Raw genomic sequence first — 23,311 nt, forward strand, 5'->3', positions numbered from 1 at the left:
ATTCAAGAAGACGAGAGGAGGAGTCTGCTCCTGATGGGAGGAGGAGCTTGTAGATATTCAGGATGACAGGAGGAGGAGCTTGTAGATATTCAGGATGACAGGAGGAGGAGCTTGTAGATATTCAGGATGACAGGAGGAGGAGCTTGTAGATATTCAGGATGACAGGAGGAGGAGCTTGTAGATATTCAGGATGACAGGAGGAGGAGCTTGTAGATATTAAGGATGACAGGAGGAGGAGCTTGTAGATATTTAGGATGACAGGAGGAGGAGCTTGTAGATATTCAGGATGACAGGAGGAGGAGCTTGTAGATATTCAGGATGATAGGAGGAGGAGCTTGTAGATATTCAGTATGATGGGAGGAGGAGCTTGTAGATATTAAGGATGACAGGAGGAGGAGCTTGTAGATATTAAGGATGACAGGAGGAGGTTGTAGATATTTAGGATGACAGGAGGAGGAGCTTGTAGATATTCAGGATGACAGGAGGAGGAGCTTGTAGATATTCAGGATGACAGGAGGAGGAGCTTGTAGATATTCAGGCTGACAGAAGAAGGAGCTTGTGGATATTCAGGATGACAGGAGGAGGAGCTTGTAGATATTCAGGCTGACAGGAGGAGCTTGTAGATATTCAGGCTGACAGGAGGAGGAGCTTGTAGATATTCAGGCTGACAGGAGGAGGAGCTTGTAGATATTCAGGCTGACAGGAGGAGGAGCTTGTAGATATTCAGGCTGACAGGAGGAGGAGCTTGTAGATATTCGGGATGACAGGAGGAGGAGCTTGTAGATATTCGGGATGACAGGAGGAGGAGCTTGTAGATATTCAGGATGATTGGAGAAGGAGCTTGTAGATATTCAGGATGATTGGAGGAGGAGCTTGTAGATATTCAGGATGACGGAGGAGGAGCTTGTAGATATTCAGGATGACGGAGGAGGAGCTTGTAGATATTCAGGATGACGGAGGAGGAGCTTGTAGATATTCAGAATGACGGGAGGAGGAGCTTGTAGATATTCAGGATGACGGGAGGAGGAGCTTGTAGATATTCAGGATGACGGGAGGAGGAGCTTGTAGATATTCAGGATGACAGGAGGAGGAGCTTGTAGATATTTAGGATGACGGGAGGAGGAGCTTGTAGATATTCAGGATGACAGGAGGAGGAGCTTGTAGATATTCAGGATGACAGGAGGAGCTTGTAGATATTCAGGCTGACAGGAGAAGGAGCTTGTAGATATTCAGGATGACAGGAGGAGGAGCTTGTAGATATTCAGGATGACAGGAGGAGGAGCTTGTAGATATTTAGGCTGACAGGAGGAGGAGCTTGTAGATATTCAGGCTGACAGGAGGAGGAGCTTGTAGATATTCAGGATGACAGGAGGAGGAGCTTGTAGATATTCAGGATGATGGGAGGAGCTTGTAGATATTCAGGCTGACAGGAGGAGGAGCTTGTAGATATTCAGGCTGACAGGAGGAGGAGCTTGTAGATATTCAGGATGACAGGAGGAGGAGCTTGTAGATATTCAGGATGATTGGAGAAGGAGCTTGTAGATATTCAGGATGATTGGAGAAGGAGCTTGTAGATATTCAGGATGATGGGAGAAGGAGCTTGTAGATATTCAGGATGACAGGAGGAGGAGCTTGTAGATATTCAGGATGATGGGAGGAGGAGCTTGTAGATATTCAGAATGACAGGAGGAGGAGCTTGTAGATATTCAGGATGACAGGAGGAGGAGCTTGTAGATATTCAGGACTGTGCAGTTTGTTAACATGTTTGGTATAAAACCTGAGATCTTTCCCTGGGGCCATCTATCAGTTTCTACAAAGAGGAAAACACATTTTCTTGTTTCTCCTGTGAGCTGAGTTGCAGGCAGAGAGCGGTGTGTGTGTGTGTGTGTGTGTGTGTGTGTGTGTGTGTGTGTGTGAGAGCGCCCACGCTGCTGGTGATTCATGCTCGTTGTGCTCTGCTGCATGCCTCAGATGATTAATGTGGAACCCTGAAGTCTTTACCACTGTTTACTGAACAGAGGCGCTGAAGAAAACCCGAGAGACCCTGCTTTTATTTATTTATTTATTTATTTATTTTCTTATTTACTTATTTACTTGTTTACTTGTTTGTTTGTTTATTTGTCTGGTTGGTGTTTAGCAGGAAAGTTTTGTTGTACTCGGGTACTGATTCTACTTCCTGCTCCGTGGTAGAGTTCTCCAGTAGTGGGCGGAGCCTGTCACTGATTGGCCTATTTCTCCTCTATAACCGTGATTATTAACGTTCTCCACGCGGGGACGATCGTTTCCCGTAGTCCAAATAAATGAAATCGAAAAGATGAAGCCAATGAATATTGTGAATTTTAGGGGTGGAGCCTGTTTGAATAAGTGATACACTGTACGTGTAATCTAGTGTACACGTCACACCACACGTGTACGGTCTCTCTGTGTGTCTCTCTCTGGCTCTGTCACTTGGCCAGACTTTCCCTCTAACCAGCACATGGCACCAAGGTTAGAAACACACACACACACACACACACATACATACACACACACACACACACACACACACACACACCCTGCAGGACTTCTTCTTGTGGGCAGAAATAACCCACCGCTTCCTCTTAATCCCTGCTGAACAGGTGCTGCTATTTACAGTAAACAAATCGAACCAAACACACACACACACACACACACACACACACACACACACACACACACACACTGTCTTGTGTTATAGTTTGGTTACTGTTCTTCCTAGAGCACTTATTATTTTCAAACCCCGTCCCAGTCAGACAGCTAGATAGGAGGAGAGACAGTCAGGCAGGAGACAGACAGACAGACAGACAAGTGGACAGACACAGACAGATAGGTAGATAGAAAGACAGGTGGACAGACAGACAAATAGATAGGCAGACAAACAATAGTGCAGACAGATAGGAGGACAGACTGACAGACAGTTAGACAGACTGGCATTGGTAGACAGACAGGAGGTCAGACAGACAAGGCAGGTGGAGAGAAAGACAGGTGGGCAGACAGACATGAGAACAGACAGACAGACAAATATAAATCAGTATGTTAAAATGTAAAGTAATAGTGAGACAGAAAGAGAGAAACAGACTGAGGCTGATTGAACCTTCATCACCATGGTTACATACTAACATTTAACACACATTGACGTCTACATGAAATCCGGATAAATCTGAAAACTGCGTCCTCGTCTAAAATCACTCCGCAGCCACACGTTCTTTTTTAATTATTTTCTTAAAGTGGCTCATTCACACTGAAACGTCTGAAATCGCTCACGTCCCTGAACAGCGCATGTGCAAAATGTAAGACGCTTCGAGACGCGTGTCATTTCTGCCTGGTGTTTATTTACGGAAACGTCGCAACAACGATATAAAATGCGTTATCGTTTTCACACTCAGTCCACACTGTGACGTGACAACGCCGTTTACAAAGATGCGTTTTCGTGGACTGCACGCGGTGTCTCAGTGTGAACAGAGGTCAAAAAATCTGCATCTCACACACACACACACACACACACACACACACTACTGTACAGGATGCTGCTGCACTAGATGTGTTAAATCAGGCATAGATTACCATGCTGTGTGTGTGTGTGTGTGTGTGAGTGTGTGTGTGAGTGTGTGTGTGTGTGTGTGTGTGTGTGAGTGTGTGTGTGTGAGTGTGTGTGTGTGTGTGTGTGTGTGTGTGTGTGTGTGTGTGTGAGTGTGTGTGTGTGAGTGTGTGTGTGTGTGTGTGTGTGTGTGTGTGTGTGTGTGTGTGCGTGCTCATGAGGTGAGCTATTTTTGCACTCTTTATAAAATATCTATTAAACACTTCCAGAACTGCTACTGCTCCTTAAAATGTAAAATTCAGACTGGACACACTGTATTTACATCATTTACACACTGCTATAGAGCAGAGCACACACACACACACACACACACACACACACATTGTATGTATTATATGGTTTGTTGTTTATTTTTCAGTATGAGCTAACACACTGTGTGTGATGCAAACGACAAGCTGCTAAAAGATAACTCAAACATGCGCAAGCTGTGTGTGTGTGTGTGTGCGTGTGTGCGTGTGTGTGTGTGTGTGTGTGTGTGTGTGTGCGTGTGAGAGCCCAACTTTCATCATATTAGTTATTGCCAAACATCACATCTGTCTTAACCACTGTTATTAATACAGTTAAGTTTCATTTACACTGTGTGTGTGTGTGTGTGTGTGTGTGTGTGTGTGTGTGCACTTTATGGCGTGAATTAGAAGACACATTGTTTGTGTTTGTGTGTTTTTATGTGCACGTTTGTAGACAGTAAATGAACTGAATCAAATGAACTGAATCAAATGAACTGAATCAAATGAACTGAATCAAATGAGCCCTTAAACCAGAGGAAATTTTCCCAAAGCAGTGCTACAGAGATAAAGAGGTTATACTGTTTTAATGTAGAAGTTTAGTGTCTATAAGTTTGTTCTTTATAAGTTTCTTCCTAATGAGTGATCCAGTGGTGACTGGTAAAGAAAAAAAACTCTAAAACTTCATGAGGAAGCAACCTTGAGAGGAACCAGACTCTAGACTGAGATGATCCTCATCCTCAACACCAAATGTCCTTCATCACAGTTCCATCAGTGTTGTGGTTATAAAGGGTTCAGTGAAGACGTTTACATGCAGAACTTTTCACGTAGACTTTGGTCCTGAGCACATTGTAGCAGACTGTTAATATTAATTACAGTCCAAATCCTTCCTCAAAGTTCTTGGATCTTTTAGACTGTTGATGTAGAACCACCTTCTGCTGCATAGTGTCTCTGTTCCAGCTGTGAGCCAGTGGAGGGCGGAGCCTCAGGGAGAGACACCAAGCTGAGACGAACTGCATTTCTAATGGTCTGTGTTGGTAGTTTAATGTGTTTCTGGTGGTCTGTAATGGTAGTTTAATGTGTTTCTGTAATAGGTTTGTAACACACACACACACACACACACACACACACACACACACACACACACACAGTTGCTCCTATATTTACTCGAAAATGAATTTTTTTACTGTTTGTTTTTCTTTAGTTTCATTACATCTTTAATTAAATTCACACTTCAGTTTTTTGTCATCAGTTTACGATGTGGTCACACACACACACACACACACACACACACACACACACACACATTCATGCTGTTACATGTGATCACACACACTTCACACACTGTCTCACACACACCGCTGTTCTGTCATATTGATTGGTAAATTTCCAACAGCTTCCATTACACTTACGCTGTATTGTTTTAACACTGTGTGTGTGTGTGTGTGTGTGTGTGTGTGTGTGTGTGTGTGTGTGTGTGTGTGCATATGTGATTACTATTCTTCCACTTCCGGACAGGAAGGGGCCGGGGAAAAAGGCAGTGACCTTGTTGAGTTCACAGATGAGAACCCAAGATATAGAATTGGAGTAAAGTGTGTGTGTGTGTGTGTGCGTGTGTGTGTGTGTGCGTGTGTGTGTGTGTGTGTGTGTGTGTGTGTTGCTGTCTGTAATCTGTTAGTGTGTTTCAGATGATCTGTAATTGATTTAACGTGCGTCTGGTGGTCTGTATTGGTAGTTTAACGTGCTTCTGGTGGTCTGTATTGGTAGTTTAACGTGCTTCTGGTGGTCTGTGATGGTAGTTTAACGTGCTTCTGGTGGTCTGTATTGGTAGTTTAACGTGCGTCTGGTGGTCTGTATTGGTAGTTTAACGTGCTTCTGGTGGTCTATGATGGTAGTTTAACGTACTTCTGGTGGTCTGTGATGGTAGTTTAACGTGCTTCTGGTGGTCTGTGATGGTAGTTTAACGTGCGTCTGGTGGTCTGTATTGGTAGTTTAACGTGCCTCTGGTGGTCTGTGATGGTAGTTTAACGTGCTTCTGGTGGTCTGTGATGGTGGTTTAACGTGCTTCTGGTGGTCTATGATGGTAGTTTAACGTGCTTCTGGTGGTCTGTGATGGTAGTTTAACGTGCGTCTGGTGGTCTGTATTGGTAGTTTAACGTACTTCTGGTGGTCTGTGATGGTAGTTTAACGTGCTTCTGGTGGTCTGTGATGGTAGTTTAACGTGCGTCTGGTGGTCTGTATTGGTAGTTTAACGTGCCTCTGGTGGTCTGTGATGGTAGTTTAACGTGCTTCTGGTGGTCTGTGATGGTAGTTTAACGTGCTTCTGGTGGTCTATGATGGTAGTTTAACGTGCTTCTGGTGGTCTGTGATGGTAGTTTAACGTGCGTCTGGTGGTCTGTATTGGTAGTTTAACGTGCTTCTGGTGGTCTGTGATGGTAGTTTAACGTGCTTCTGGTGGTCTGTAATGGTAGTTTAACGTGCTTCTGGTGGTCTGTAATGGTAGTTTAACGTGTGTCTGGTGGTCTGTGATGGTAGTTTAACGTCGTCTGGTGGTCTGTATTGGTAGTTTAACATGCTTCTGGTGGTCTGTAATGGTAGTTTAACGTGCGTCTGGTGGTCTGTATTGGTAGTTTAACGTGCTTCTGGTGGTCTGTGATGGTAGTTTAACGTGCGTCTGGTGGTCTGTATTGGTAGTTTAACATGCGTCTGGTGGTCTGTAATGGTAGTTTAACGTGCGTCTGGTGGTCTGTAATGGTAGTTTAACGTCGTCTGGTGGTCTGTGATGGTAGTTTAACGTGCTTCTGGTGGTCTGTATTGGTAGTTTAACGCGTGCTTCTGGTGGTCTGTATTGGTAGTTTAACGTGCTTCTGGTGGTCTGTGGTGGTAGTTTAACGTGCTTCTGGTGGTCTGTGGTGGTAGTTTAACGTGCTTCTGGTGGTCTGTGATGGTAGTTTAACGTGCTTCTGGTGGTCTGTGATGGTAGTTTAACGTGCTTCTGGTGGTCTGTGATTGGTAGTTTAACGTGCTTCTGGTGGTCTGTGATGGTAGTTTAACGTGCTTCTGGTGGTCTGTGATGGTAGTTTAACGTGCTTCTGGTGGTCTGTGATGGTAGTTTAACGTGCTTCTGGTGGTCTGTATGGTAGTTTAACGTGCTTCTGGTGGTCTGTGATGGTAGTTTAACGTGCTTCTGGTGGTCTGTGATGGTAGTTTAACGTGCTTCTGGTGGTCTGTGATGGTAGTTTAACGTGCTTCTAGTGGTCTGTATTGGTAGTTTAACGTGCTTCTGGTGGTCTGTATTGGTAGTTTAACGTGCGTCTGGTGGTCTGTGATGGTAGTTTAACGTGCTTCTGGTGGTCTGTGATGGTAGTTTAACGTGCTTCTGGTGGTCTGTGATGGTAGTTTAACGTGCTTCTGGTGGTCTGTATGGTAGTTTAACGTGCTTCTGGTGGTCTGTGATGGTAGTTTAACGTGCTTCTGGTGGTCTGTATTGGTAGTTTAACGTGCTTCTGGTGGTCTGTGATGGTAGTTTAACATGCTTCTGGTGGTCTGTATTGGTGGTTTAACGTGCTTCTGGTGGTCTGTGATGGTAGTTTAACGTGCTTCTGGTGGTCTGTGATGGTAGTTTACCGTGCTTCTGGTGGTCTGTGATGGTAGTTTAACGTGCTTCTGGTGGTCTGTATTGGTAGTTTAATTTTTTTTAGTTTACAGTTTTAAAGAGTAAATTTATTCAAGCACAAATTTATGGAATTAGTCCATAAAAAAATGATGAATTGAAATTAAATGAGTCATGCTAATAAAACCTCGAACACTTGCGCCCCCTAGTGAACACGGGAGGACACGACGTTAAAGATTATACACAGAGTTTAAAAATACACACATATATAAATATACATATACATTCCGTTTAGTAGAAGTATGTCTCCTGAATCATTTTGGTGGTGAGATATTTATTTCTAACACAACAGCTGCAGCCTTCGCCTAAAATACGAGCAAGGAATGGAGTGTAGGAGTACACACACACACACACACACACACACACACACAACAGTTGCTGTTCAGCTGTTTACTAAATGTTAGTTTATCTTGTTTTCTGTAACACAATTTTCTGGTTAGCCTTCACACTCAAATGATAATGCTAGGACACTAGTGTGTGTGTGTGTGTGTGTGTGTGTGTGTGTGTGTGTGTGTTTTAAATACTTAAACATTACAGCCTTCTGCCGTTTTTGCTGATTTTTATGCTAGGTGGGCTGTGGATTAACTGTCCTCACTAATCTGCAGTGATTTAGATTTGTGTAGAGTCACATGGCTGTTTGTTTGGGGTGTGGCTTTAGATAAATATTGATGTTGGGTGGGGCTTTATTAGGAGGTTTTGATGGAGGGTGTGGCTTCAGAGAGATGTTTTGATGGAGGGTGTGGCTTCAGAGAGATGTTTTGATGGAGGGTGTGGTTTCAGAGAGGAGTTTTGATGGAGGGTGTGGCTTCAGAGAGGAGTTTTGATGGAGGGTGTGGCTTTTCAAACTTGTTTTCATGTAGAGTAGATAAATATGTTGAGCTGTAGTTTGAATATAACAGCAAAGTACAAATCGACACTCAAAATATCTTACACACACACACACACACACACACACACGCAGGAGTTGTGTATTGTCCTGGTTTTCTGCACTACACCCTCTGAGTGAACTTGTTGGCTGTCACTGCTGAGAGAAACTGGAGGAAACGTTATACACGTGTTGGAGTTTAGCAGAGACGTGTATAAATATCTCCGTCGCTCCTGACCTGATAGACCGGTATTATTACACATGAATCTGGGCAGGACAGCGCACACGTCTATAACCGTCTATAACCGTCTATAACCGTCTATACCTCTGACTGACTGCTGGAATCTGAAGCATCATACACTTCAAGCTGTATTTATACACACATCACAAATACTCTCTCTCTCTCTCTCTCTCTCTCTCTCTCTCTCTCTCTCTCTCTCTCTCTGTAGGTGTCCCTGGTTGGCGAACACTGTTTCTCCCCTGGTTCCTGTCTATAATGGCGTGGTGTTCCTCTTTGTCCTGGCTAATTTCAGCATGGCCACCTTTATGGACCCGGGCGTGTTTCCTCGAGGTACAGACAAACAAGATCAGACATAGAGACAGATGTGTAGACATGCAAACAAAATCACAGAAACTATGCAGACAGACAGACAGTTACACACACAAACACACACAGACAGACAGACAGGTCCACACACAGACAGACAGACAGAAACACAGACAGGTACACAGACAGACAGACAGAGAGACAGACAGGTACACACACAGACAGACAGACAGGTACACACACAGACAGACAGACAGGTACACACACAGACAGACAGAGACAGACAGGTACACACACAGACAGACAGACAGGTACACACACAGACAGACAGACAGGTACACACAGACAGACAGACAGACAGACAGACAGGAACAAACACAGACGGACAGGTACACACACACACACACACACACACACACACAAGTACACACACACACACACACACACACACAGTACACACACAGACACACAAGTACACACACAGATGGACAGGTACAAACACAGATGGACAGGTACACACACAGACAGACCGACAGGTACACAGACAGACAGACAGACCGACAGGTCCACACACAGACAGACAGGTACACAGACAGACAGACAGGAACACAGACAGACAGACAGGAACACAGACAGACAGGAACAAACACAGACAGACAGGTACACACACACACACACACACACACAGGTACACACAAGTGTACACACAGACAGACAGACAAGTACACACACACACACACACACACACACACACACACACACACACAAGTACACACACAGACGGACAAGTACACACACAGACACACAAGTACACACACTGACAGGTACACACAGAGACACACAGGTACACACAGAGACACAGGTACACACAGAGACACACAGACACACAAGTACACACACAGGTACACACACAGACACACAGGTACACACAGGCACACAAGTACAGACACAGACAGGCAGGTACACACAGAGACACACAAGTGCACACAGAGACACACAGGTACACACACAGACACACAGAGACACACAGGTACACACACAGACACACAGGTACACACACAGACACACAGGTACACACACAGACACAGACACACACAGACACAAGTACACACACACAGGTACACACACAGACACACAGACACACACAGACACACAGGTACACACACAGACACACAGGTACACACAAGTGTACACACACAGACACACAAGTACACACTTAGACACAGGTACACACACAGACATACACACAAATGTACACACTTAGACACACAAGTACACACTTAGACACACAGGTACACACACAGGTACAGACACACAGGTACACACAGGCACACACATGTACACACACGTACACACACAGACACAGGTACACACACACAGAGACACACAGGTACACAGACACACAAGTACACACAGGTACACACAGACACACAGGTACACAAAACTAAAGACTGAAGTTTCTCCATCTAATGTTCCCTACTCTCTCTCTCTCTCTCTCTCTCTCTCCTCCTTCTCTCTCTCTCTCTCTCTCTCCTCCTTCTCTCTCTCTCTCTCTCTCTCCTTCCTCTCTCTCTCTCTCTCTCTCTCTCTCTCTCTCTCTCTCTCTCTCTCTCTCTCTCTTTCTCTCTCTCCTCCTTCTCTCTCTCTCTCTCTCTCTCTCTCTCTCTCTCTCTCTCTCCTCCTTCTCTCTCTCTCTCTCCTCCTTCTCTCTCTCTCTCTCTCTCTCTCCTCCTTCTCTCTCTCTCTCTCTCTCTCTCTCTCTCTCTCTCTCTCTCTCTCTCTCTCTCTCTCTCTCCTCCTTCTCTCTCTCTCTCTCTCCTCTCTCTCTCTCTCTCTCTCCTCCTCTCTCTCTCTCTCTTTCCTCTCTCTCTCCTTTCTCTCCTCCCTACTCTCTCTCTCCTCTCTCTCTCTCTCTCTCTCTCTCTCTCTCTTTCTCCTCTCTCTCTCCTCTCTCTCTCTCCTCTCTCTCTCTCTTTCTCCTCTCCTCCCTGCTCTCTCTCTCTCTCTCTCTCTCTCTCTCTTTCTCTCTCTCTCTCTCCTCCTCTCTCTCTCTCTCTCTCCTCCCTACTCTCTCTCTTTCTCTCTCTCCTCCCTACTCTCTCTCCTCCTTGCTCTATCTGTTCCCCACCTTATCAGCGAATGAGGATGAAGATAAGGATGATGATTTTCGGGCTCCTCTCTATAAGAACGTGGAGGTGAAGGGGATTCAGGTGCGGATGAAATGGTGCTCCACCTGCCACTTCTATAGACCACCACGCTGCTCACACTGCAGTGTGTGTGACAACTGTGTGGAGGTAATAAACACACACATACACACACACACACAAATCTATTTCTACATCTTCTTGAGTATGTACACATTCTTGTGTGTGTGTGTGTGTGTGTGTGTGTGTGTGTGTGTGTGTGTGTGTGTGTGTGTGCGCATGAGAACAGGACTTTGACCATCACTGTCCGTGGGTGAATAACTGCATCGGTCGGAGGAATTACAGATATTTTTTCCTCTTCCTGCTCTCTCTGAGCACACACATGGTGGGCGTGTTCTCATTCGGCCTACTGTTCGTCCTCAACCACCTGCAGAGTCTCAGAGAGCTGCACACCACCATCACGTATCCTTCCACAGACAAACTAGTCCCTTAATTATTACATTCTCTAATTTTCTCATCACCTCATTAGGACCCCATAATCCTAATCCCTTTATATTCTCCACCCCATAATCCTAATCCCTTTATATTCTCCACCCCCATAATCCTAATCCTTTATATTCTCCACCCTTAATCCTAATCCTTTATATTCTCCACCCTTAATCCTAATCCTTTATATTCTCCACCCTTAATCCTAATCCTTTATATTCTCCACCCCATAATCCTAATCCTTTATATTCTCCACCCTTAATCCTAATCCTTTATATTCTCCACCCTTAATCCTAATCCTTTATATTCTCCACCCTTAATCCTAATCCTTTATATTCTCCACCCCATAATCCTAATCCCTTTATATTCTCCACCCCTTAATCCTAATCCCTTTATATTCTCCACCCCTTAATCCTAATCCCTTTATATTCTCCACCCCTTAATCCTAATCCCCCATAATCCTGATCTCTTTATATTCTCCATTCCTGTAATCCTAATCCTAATACCTCTATATATTTACATCCTCGAATTCCCAATACCCCCTATTCCTATTCCCAATCCCTTTATACTCTCTAGCACCTGACTCTTAATCCCTATATATTTGAAATGCCTTGTAATCCTAATCTTTTTGTATTCTCAACCCTTTTATATTTCTAATCCCTCTTTAATTTTTTCTTCTGTTTTTTCTCATCCACTTAATTCCTGAAATTCTTACCCCTGGTGTAATGTCCACATTCTTAATGTGTGTGCGTGAGCGTGCGTGTGTGTGTGTGCACACGCATGTGCATCTGTGTGTGTTCCTTAACTCCTTGTCTCTGCAGTATGATTGTGATGTGTGTTACTGGTTTATTCTTCATCCCTGTTATGGGCCTCACCGGGTTTCACTTAGTGCTGGTGGCCAGAGGGCGAACTACTAATGAACAGGTAACACACACACACACACACACACATACACACACACACAGACTGAGATACACACACACACACACACACTGAGATACACACACACACACACACTGAGATACACACACACACCCTGAGATAACACTTACACACACACTGTCTCTCTTTCTCAGGTAACGGGGAAGTTTCGGGGAGGCGTGAACCCGTTTACTCACGGTTGCTGCGGCAATGTAAAACATGTTCTGTGCAGTCCTTTAGCTCCAAGGTAAGTCACACAGACACACACACACACACACACGCACACACGCACTCACACACAAATGTAGCCTTTTTTTTTTTTTTTTTTTGTCTGAAGTCTAATAAGAACTCTCGTGCAAAACGTTTGGGACACAGCCAACATCTGATACCCCCATCCATTGAAACGCTTAAGGAGATGCCTGTAAAGGAAAGTGTGTGTGTGTGTGTGTGTGTGTGTGTTGGGATGGAAAGCAGATGTGTGGAGGGGTTTTAATCAGTGTAGAACAATAGTGAGTGAGTGAAAGTGATAGAGTGTAAATACCATTTAACTGCGTTTCCATGGAAACACACATCGTTCTCACAGGAAATCTGGAGAACATTCCAACTCACTTCCGAAACACTGTGAATATGAGGACCTTTTGGGAGAGCAGGTCTCCTGTAACACTGATTGGTTGTGTAGGTGATTGAGATTGTGTGTGTGTGTGTGTGTGTGTGTGTGTGTGTGTGTGTGTGTGTAGGTACATGGTGGACCCCAGGAAGACGCCGAACATCCAGGTGACCCCTCCGTTCCTGAGGCCCGTCCTGTCCGAGCGTAATGTCATCGTTAAAGTAAGCGATAATGGAGTTCACGCTAACATCCTGAGGATGAAGGTGAGGCTGTAACCCAATCCACACTGATAGTGTTCACTCTGTAGGGCAAATAATCCGTCACAAACACTTTTTTGTTGTTCAGTCAAAGACGAGTCTAGACGGTTTGGGGGAGAAAAGTGCAGATGTTCAGCCTCCTCTTCCTCCTAAAGCGCCTAAAGTTCACCATCAACATCCTCGTCATCCTCATCATCGTCCTCCTCAGCATCAGGTCCAGAATCAGCTGACGTCCAGTGAAGGCAAGACAACGTTTATAATTATATACACTTTATATAATAACACACTTACATTTCAGTATGGCAGGACATGGTTCTGTGCTCTGATTGGGTGAAAACAACAGTGGGGACAGGAACTGTGAAATAGTTGCTATGGTAATAGGGAGGGACCTGTTGTTCATTGGTTCTAATGTTATAAAAGCGACTAAACAGGGTAGTGTATAGTGTATATGGTGTAAGGTATAGTGTATATGGTGTAGGTGTAGTGTATAGTGTATATGGTGTAGGGTATAGTGTATATGGTGTAGGTGTAGTGTATAGTGTATATGGTGTAGTGTATAGTGTATATGGTGTAGGGTATAGTGTATATGGTGTAGTGTATAGTGTATATGGTGTAGGGTATAGTGTATATGGTGTAGGTGTAGGGTATAGTGTATATGGTGTAGGTGTAGTGTACAGGGAGTGCAGAATTATTAGGCAAATGAGTATTTTGACCACATCATCCTCGTTATGCATGTTGTCTTACTCCAAGCTGTATAGGCTGGAAAGCCTACTACCAATTAAGCATATTAGGTGATGTGCATCTCTGTAATGAGAAGGTGTGGTCTAATGACATCAACACCCTATATCAGGTGTGCATAATTATTAGGCAACTTCCTTTCCTTTGGCAAAATGGGTCAAAAGAAGGACTTGACAGGCTCAGAAAAGTCAAAAATAGTGAGATATATTGCAGAGGGATGCAGCAGTCTTAAAATAGCCAAGCTTCTGAAGCGTGATCATCGAACAATCAAGCGTTTCATTCAAAATAGTCAACAGGGTCGCAAGAAGCGTGTGGAAAACCAAGGCGCAAAATAACTGCCCGTGAACTGAGAAAAGTCAAGCGTGCAGCTGCCAAGATGCCACTTGCCACCAGTTTGGCCATATTTCAGAGCTGCAACATCACTGAGTGCCCAAAAGCACAAGGTGTGCAATACTCAGAGACATGGCCAAGGTAAGAAAGGCAGAAAGTCGACCACCACTGAACAAGACACACAAGCTGAAACGTCAAGACTGGGCCAAGAAATATCTCAAGACTGATTTTTCTAAGGTTTTATGGACTGATGAAATGAGAGTGAGTCTTGATGGGCCAGATGGATGGGCCCGTGGCTGGATTGGTAAAGGGCAGAGAGCTCCAGTCCGACTCAGACGCCAGCAAGGTGGAGGTGGAGTACTGGTTTGGGCTGGTATCATCAAAGATGAGCTTGTGGGGCCTTTTCGGGTTGAGGATGGAGTCAAGCTGAACTCCCAGTCCTACTGCCAGTTTCTGGAAGACACCTTCTTCAAGCAGTGGTACAGGAAGAAGTCTGCATCCTTCAAGAAAAACATGATTTTCATGCAGGACAATGCTCCATCACACACGCCCAAGTACTCCACAGCGTGGCTGGCAAGAAAGGGTATAAAAGAAGAAAATCTAATGATATGGCCTCCTTGTTCACCTGATCTGAACCCCATTGAGAACCTGTGGTCCATCATCAAATGTGCGATTTACAAGGAGGGAAGACAGTACACCTCTGAACAGTGTCTGGGAGGCTGTGGTTGCTGCTGCACGCAATGTTGATGGTGAACAGATCAAAACACTGACAGAATCCATGGATGGCAGGCTTTTGAGTGTCCTTGCAAAGAAAGGTGGCTATATTGGTCACTGATTTGTTTTTGTTTGGTTTTGAATGTCAGAAATGTATATTTGTGAATGTTGAGATGTTATATTGGTTTCACTGGTAAAAATAAATAATTGAAATGGGTATGAATTTGTTTTTGTTGTTGCCTAATAATTATGCACAGTAATAGTCACCTGCACACAGATATCCCCCTAAAATAGCTAAAACTAAAAACTACTTCCAAAAATATTCAGCTTTGATATTAATTAGTTTTTTGTGTTCATTGAGAACATGGTTGTTGTTCAAATTAAATCCTCAAATAAAATTAATCCTCAAAATACAACTTGCCTAATAATTCTGCACTCCTGTATATGGTGTAGGTGTAGGGTATAGTGTGTAGGGTATAGTGTGTATGGTGTAGGTGTAAGGTATAGTGTATATGGTGTAGGTGTAGGGTATAGTGTATATGGTGTAGGTATAGTGTATATGGTGTAGGGTATAGTGTATATGTGTGTAGGTGTAGGGTATAGTGTATATGGTGTAGGGTATAGTGTATATGGTGTAGGTGTAGGGTATAGTGTATATGGTGTTGGTGTAGGGTATAGTGTATATGGTGTAGGTGTAGGGTATAGTGTATATGGTGTAGGTGTAGGGTATATGGTGTAGTGTAGGGTATAGTGTATATGGTGTAGGGTATAGTGTATATGGTGTAGGTGTAGGGTATAGTGTATGGTGTAGGGTATAGTGTATATGGTGTAGGTGTAGGGTATAGTGTATATAGTGTATGGTGTAGGTGTATATAGTGTATGGTGTAGGTATAGTGTATATAGTGTATATGGTGTATAGTGTATAGTGTATATGGTGTAGGGTATAGTGTATATAGTGTAGGTATAGTGTATATATGGTGTAGGTGTATAGTGTATATATGGTGTAGGTGTAGGGTATAGTGTATATGGTGTAGGTGTGGGGTATAGTGTATATGGTGTAGTGTAGGGTATAGTATATGGTGTAGGTGTAAGGTATAGTGTATGGTGTAGGTGTATAGTGTATATGTGTGTAGGTGTAGGGTATAGTGTATATATGGTGTAGGTGTATAGTGTATAGTGTATGGTGTAGGGTATAGTGTATATGGTGTAGGGTATAGTGTATAGGTGTAGGGTATAGTGTAGGTGTAGGGTATAGTGTATATAGTGTAGGGTATAGTGTATATGTAGGTGTAGGGTATAGTGTATATGGTGTAGGGTATATGGTGTAGGTGTAGGGTATAGTGTATATATGGTGTAGGTGTAGGGTATAGTGTATATGGTGTAGGGTATAGTGTATATGGTGTAGGGTATAGTGTATATGGTGTAGGTATAGTGTATAGTGTGTAGGTGTAGGTGTAGGGTATAGTGTATATGGTGTAGGGTATAGTGTATATGGTGTAGGTGTAGGGTATAGTGTGTAGGTGTAGGGTATAGTGTGTATATGGTGTGGGGTATAGTGTATGGTGTAGGTATAGGGTATAGTGTATAGTGTATATGGTGTAAGTGTAGGGTATAGTGTATATAGTGTAGGTGTAGGGTATGGTGTAGGTGTAGGGTATAGTATAGTGTATATAATTGTAGGTGTAGGGTATAGTGTATATATGGTGTAGGTGTAGGGTATAGTGTATGGTGTAGGGTATAGTGTATATGGTGTAGGTGTAGGGTATAGTGTATATGGTGTTGGTGTAGGGTATAGTGTATATGTGTGTAGGTGTAGGGTATAGTGTATATGGTGTAGGTGTAGGGTATATGGTGTAGGGTATAGTATATGGTGTAGGTGTATAGTGTATAGTGTATATAGTGTATATATATGGTGTAGGGTATAGTGTATATGGTGTAGGTGTATGGTGTAGGTGTAGGGTATAGTATAGTGTATATGTAGGTGTAGGGTATAGTGTATATGGTGTAGGGTATAGTGTATATGGTGTAGGTGTATAGTGTATATGGTGTAAGTGTAGGGTATAGTGTGTAGGTGTATATGGTGTATAGTGTATATATGGTGTAGGTGTAGGGTATAGTGTATATGGTGTAGGTGTAAGGTATAGTGTGTAGGTGTAGGGTATAGTGTGTGTAGGTGTAGGGTATAGTGTATATGGTGTGGGTGTAAGGTATAGTGTTTGGTGTAGGGTATAGTGTATATGGTGTAGGTGTAGGGTATATGGTGTAGTGTATAGTGTAGGGTATAGTGTATATGGTGTAGGGTATAGTGTATATGGTGTAGGTGTAAGGTATAGTGTATAGTGTATATATGGTGTAGTGTAGGGTATAGTGTATATATGGTGTAGGTGTAGTGTATAGTGTATATAGTGTATATGGTGTAGAGTATAGTGTATAGTGTAGGGTGTAGTGTAGGGTATAGTGTATATGGTGTGGTGTAGGGTATAGTGTATATGGTGTAGGTGTAGGGTATAGTGTATATATGGTGTAGGTGTAGGGTATATGGTGTATAGTGTATGTGTAGGGTATAGTGTATATGGTGTAGGGTATAGTGTATATGGTGTAGGTGTAGGGTATAGTTTATATGGTGTAGGTGTAGGTGTAGTGTAGGGTATAGTGTATATGGTGTAGTGTATAGTGTGTAGGTGTAGGGTATAGTGTGTATATGGTGTATGGTGTAGGTATAGTGTGTAGGTGTAGGGTATAGTGTAGGGTATAGTATAGTGTATAGTGTATAGTGTATATGTAGGTGTAGGGTATAGTGTGTATAGTGTAGTGTAGGGTGTAGTGTGTAGGGTGTATAGTGTATATATAGTGTATATGGTGTAGTGTAGGGTATAGTGTGTATATGGTGTGGTGTAGGGTATAGTGTATATGGTGTAGGTGTAGGGTATAGTGTATATGTGTAGGTGTAGTGTAGGGTATAGTATATGGTGTAGTATAGTGTATATGGTGTAGGTGTAGGGTATAGTGTATAGTGTATAGGTGTAGGTGTAGGTAGTGTATATGGTGTAGGGTATAGTATATATGGTGTAGGTGTAGGGTATAGTGTATATATGGTGTAGGTGTGTAGGGTATAGTGTATAGTGTAGGGTATAGTATAGTGTATATGGTGTATGGTGTAGGTGTGGGGTATAGTGTATATAGTGTAGGTGTAGGTGTAGGGTATAGTGTATATAGTGTATATGGTGTAGAGTATAGTGTGTAGGTGTAGGTGTAGGGTATGGTGTAGGTATAGGGTATAGTGTAGTGTAGGGTATAGTGTATATGGTGTAGGGTATAGTGTATATGTAGGTGTAGGGTATAGTGTATATGGTGTAGGTGTAGGTATAGGGTATAGTGTATATATGGTGTAGGTATAGGTGTAGGTGTATATAGTGTAGGGTATAGTGTATAGTGTAGGTGTAGGGTATAGTGTATAGTGTAGGGTATAGTATATGGTGTAGTATAGTGTGTAGGTATAGTGTGTATAGTGTATATGGTAGGGTATAGTGTATATAGTGTATAGGTGTAGGGTATAGTGTGTGTAGGTGTAGTGTATAGTGTATAGGTGTAGGTGTAGGGTATAGTGTAGGTGTATAGTGTAGGTGTAGTATAGTGTATATGGTGTAGTATAGTGTATATGTGTAGGTGTAGGTGTAGGGTATATAGTGTATATGTGTAGGGTATAGTGTGTAGGTGTAGGTGTAGGGTATAGTGTATATGGTGTAGGTGTAGGTGTGGGGTATAGTGTATATAGTGTGTAGGTGTAGTGTATAGTGTAGGGTGTAGGTGTAGGGTATAGTGTATATGGTGTAGGTGTAGGTGTATGGTATAGTGTATATGGTGTAGGGTATAGTGTATATGGTGTGGGTGTAGGGTATAGTGTATATGGTGTAGGTTATAGTGTGTAGGTGTAGGTGTAGGGTATAGTGTATATGGTGTAGGTATAGTGTATAGTGTGTAGGTATAGGGTATAGTGTATATGGTGTAGGGTATAGTGTGTAGGTGTAGGGTATAGTGTGTATGGTGTAGGTGTAGGGTATAGTGTATATGGTGTAGGTTATAGTGTGTAGGGTGTAGGTGTAGGGTATAGTGTATATGGTGTAGGTGTAGGGTATAGTGTATATGGTGTAGGGTATAGTGTATATGGTGTAGGGTATAGTGTGTAGGGTGTAGGTGTAGGGTATAGTGTATATGGTGTAGGGTATAGTGTGTAGGGTGTAGGTGTAGGGTATAGTGTATATGGTGTAGGGTATAGTGTGTAGGGTGTAGGTGTAGGGTATAGTGTAGATCAGGGGTGTCCAAACCTTTTTGGCTGACATATAGAAAAATAAACGAAGGACTGGGACACTCAGTAGACGTGAGGTACTGCTTAGGATATAATGTGTAGGATATCTAGTGTGCAGTGTGTGGGGTAAAAGGGTCTGGGGTATATGGATGAGGGTGTGGCTCCAGTCTCAGTGACCGTGTAATTTTCTGTTTACCGCAATCTTGACTCATTTTCTATCTCTCTCTCTCTCTCTCTCTCTCTCTCTCTCTCTCTCTCTCACTCTCTGTGTGTGCGTGTGCGCGTGTGCTGAGTGCGTGCGTGCGTGCGTGCGTGCGTGCGTGCGTGCGTGCGTGTGTGTGTTTAACTTGTCTCATGCTGCCCTCTACTGGTCATCACTCTCTGCTAATGTAATGTGGGTTAAATTGTAATCTATTTTTGTACATTTTCTTTTTGTTTGTTTTTTGTTTTTCAGAAAGTTCTCTGTCGAGTAAACCCACCACTCCATCCACTCCCGCCATGTACAAGTTCAAACCGTCATTCGACACCATCCCCAAAGTACACTACCACGCCACTGGAGAGAAGGTCCTCTATCCCTCAATCCCTTTATTAAATTAAATTAAATGTTATGTAATGATATCCTCCTTTTAAGAGTTAAAATGATATCAATGTCTTATCGCTTTCAGATCTCTATATCTGAAGACTCTAAATCGTCTGCCATTTTGGAAGAGCGAGCTCACGATTATCGATCGGAGCCCAACCTGGATTTCCCGGATTACAGTGGTGCCGAAGCTCCTTCTCTCCATCGCCACTTCCTGTCGTCTCCGTTCCAGCTCGACTCGTACAGCCTGAAACACAGCAGCCGCAGGGACGAGCCTGTGAAGCTAGGGGGCGCCAAACCCGAGTCGGTCACGTCCACTCCTCACAGGGGCGTGTTTTCCCCGGAACAATGTCCAGCCGGAATGCCAGTCTGTCCTACGACAGCTTATTAACCCCGAGCGTTGCCGTGGCACCTCCTGTGCCCTTCCACTCGCCCTACCTGCCGTCTAAGACCTGCCACATACGACGTCCTGAATTGCAGCACTATCCCTTGACTCCATACAGCCCTGCCCGGGTGGGGTACATGTACAGCCGAGAGCGAGACGGAGACAGAGATAGGGCTCCATCTCCTGTCCGCTATGATAATCTCTCTAAAAGCATCATGGCATCCATCCAGGAGAGGAAAGAACTAGAAGAGAGGGAGAGGCTCCTCCATCGTCACGGTCATGCCAATGCACATAACCACTCCCACATTTACGCCAATGATTCCGGCGTCTTTGATGCACATTTTCCCGCCTCTAGAGGGTCTCGGGACGAGCTCACCAGGGTCGGGGTGATGTCCTTCGGTCCTCGCGCCCTTCACTCCTCGGCGTCATCGCTGGTCCGTGCTACCGGAGCGTCCACTTCCTCTCTGCGCGGCGAGACGGGAAATTATCGCTCGCCGACACATCAGCCTCTTTCTCCATCACTTTCTCCACGTTCTCCGTCCTTCTCTCATCACAAACTGTCCTTCATCAGCGGAGTGGAGAGATCTGAATCACCTCACCTGGGCCACAGGTAAGACGTGGAAATAAATACAGTGGTACCTTGAGCTACGAGTTTAATTGGTTCCGTGGACGAGCTCGTATCTCAATTTGCTCGCACAGCAAATCAGTTTTCCACATTTAAATACTTAAAATGGCATTAATCCGTTCCAACCCTCAAAATAACCCCTTTTTAGTGTTTCATGTTATTAAATTGGAAAATACATTTCATAATAACAAATCTTGTATAAAAACATAAGAGAAAGAGTATATAAAGATATAATAAGGGTTTATTCAGTGTATTTACCCTGGAGATGAGACGAGTTGAGCTGGAGGAGGGGGAGGGGGGGTAGAGGTGATAGGAGGAGGAGGGAAAACTCGTTTTTGCTCCTCTCTCTATCACTACTGTACATTACGTATCTCTAAACTTTACATTTTTTTACTTTTTTTTTAATCTTTTTTTTTATTTAGTTTGCGTATCTTAATTTTTGTCACATCTTCGCCTTCTGGTTTCACTTCGCCATCTAGCAGCGGCGTCTCGAGTTCGTACCTCAAATTTTTTCAAAAATCGACGGAGTGACGACTCGTATATTAATGCACTCGTAGGTCAAAGTACCACTGTACTGTAATTAGTTTAAATCTGATTGTTGGAATTGTATTTATAAAAATTTGTTTGATTTTCAGGGAGGAGCTGATTCGAGCGAAGGTTAACGGGCAGACGCGAGAGTGCCACCTGGTGTCGTCCTCCGGAACACCGCTCAGCCCGAGTGTCAAAAAAGTGACCGGAGTGGGCGGGACTACTTACGAGATCTCAGTGTGACAGACGCCTGGATTAGCCAATCCGTACGTGAGGAAATACTGCCATGGCGACCGACACTACCACGGGTGACTGAGAATGTCTTTCAGGATACTGTAACCGACCAATTAGAGCCTTTCTCACAGGGGAAGACGGGCCAATTGGAGCAGGTCTTTCATCGTTTTGGTCCAATTAGAGGAGGTCTCTCACTGTCTACGGCTGCTTTTGATTGGTGATCACAGAATCTCGGAGCTGAGACGTTACTGTGTGTGTGTGTGTGTGTGTGTGTGTGGGTGTATATATATGTGTGTGTAAATTCAGGAAATTTTAATGGATCCCTTTATTCCAAAAGAAAATTGGTTTAAAAAGCTACAAAGAAAAACAATCCCCTCTGAAAAGGGCTGAAGTGTCTGTTAACTGTATCATTCAATAAAAAGGTGCTCTGTGTGTGTGTGTGTGTGTGTGTGTGTGTGTGTGTGTGTGTGTGTGTGTGTGTGTCAGGTGTAGGCCATCACCTTCCATCTTTACTGCCATCCTTACACACCATTTACCCCTACCCAGCGTTAGCGTTAGCATTAGCATGCAGCCTGTGTTATTCTGACTCTATTCTCAGAAACTTCTGGGTTTTTAATAAGTAAAATAAAAGTCTGAGTTCTAAATATGATCTTAAGTGCATTACCAGCCATATTTGTGCTGAAAAACGCTCAGAAACCTCAGATCTCCATGTTAGCGCTCTGGCTAGCAGACAGCGGCCATATTGGTTCTCTGCCTCTGAGCTGTAAAAGAAATAAGTAAAAGATATTTGAATAAACGTGTCGGCTTCCTTTAATGAGGCAGATGGGTTTAAATTGTTGCAAGTTTTTGTGTGTTTGTGTCTGTAAAGCGGACGTTAGCATGTATTGTGTTACGAGTCAGTTTATTTAGCAGGTTAGCTAGCCATGTTAGCATGCTACGTTTGTGGTGCAGTTAATTAAACATGAGGAGGAAAAACACTGTAATGAAAAAAACGTGTTTCTGTGACGTAATGTACATCAGTGTCGATCAGCGTGTGTGTATCAGGGGGCACATACTTATAATCAATCTGCCTCTGCAGGGGGGTTACAGTTGTCTTACACTCAGGGCTCTGAAATGGAGATCTGGGGGAAATTCATCAACAGGACTGATGATGTGGCAGAGCTTTATTATATATTTAATCTCAATCAAATACACTGTATTTAAAGCTAACCTTACTCTGACTCCACCTTAACCCCGCCCTGACTCCACCTTAACCCTGCTCTGACTCCACCTTATCCCTGCTCTGACTCCACCTCCATCTTAACTCCGCCCTGACTCCACCTTAACCCTGCTCTGACTCCACCTTATCCCTGCTCTGACTCCACCTCCACCTTAACTCCGCCCTGATTCCACCTTAACCCTGCCCTGACTCCACCTTAACCCTGCCCTGACTCCACCTTATCCCTGCTCTGACTCCACCTTAACCCTGCCCTGACTCCACCTTATCCCTGCTCTGACTCCACCTTGACTCCACCTTAACCCCGCCCTGACT

General features: G+C 43.8%; 1 protein-coding gene across 1 annotated transcript in view; it reads left to right on the plus strand.

The window, feature by feature from the left end:
• zdhhc8b (zinc finger DHHC-type palmitoyltransferase 8b) overlaps window positions 1-22,218 on the plus strand; it is a 27,435-nt gene extending 5,217 nt beyond the window's left edge. Inside the window, 11 exon segments of the mRNA XM_046842078.1 lie at window positions 8,828-8,949; window positions 11,062-11,219; window positions 11,359-11,531; window positions 12,377-12,479; window positions 12,632-12,723; window positions 13,214-13,346; window positions 13,429-13,582; window positions 19,883-19,992; window positions 20,094-20,343; window positions 20,346-21,003; window positions 21,654-22,218. Coding sequence (XP_046698034.1) covers window positions 8,828-8,949; window positions 11,062-11,219; window positions 11,359-11,531; window positions 12,377-12,479; window positions 12,632-12,723; window positions 13,214-13,346; window positions 13,429-13,582; window positions 19,883-19,992; window positions 20,094-20,343; window positions 20,346-21,003; window positions 21,654-21,789 — 2,089 coding nt within the window. The 3' untranslated portion in view covers window positions 21,790-22,218.
• The last annotated feature ends 1,093 nt before the right edge of the window (window positions 22,219-23,311 follow it).

This window comes from Silurus meridionalis, chromosome 27, assembly GCF_014805685.1.
Source record: "Silurus meridionalis isolate SWU-2019-XX chromosome 27, ASM1480568v1, whole genome shotgun sequence".
Classification (NCBI taxonomy): Eukaryota; Metazoa; Chordata; class Actinopteri; order Siluriformes; family Siluridae; genus Silurus; species Silurus meridionalis.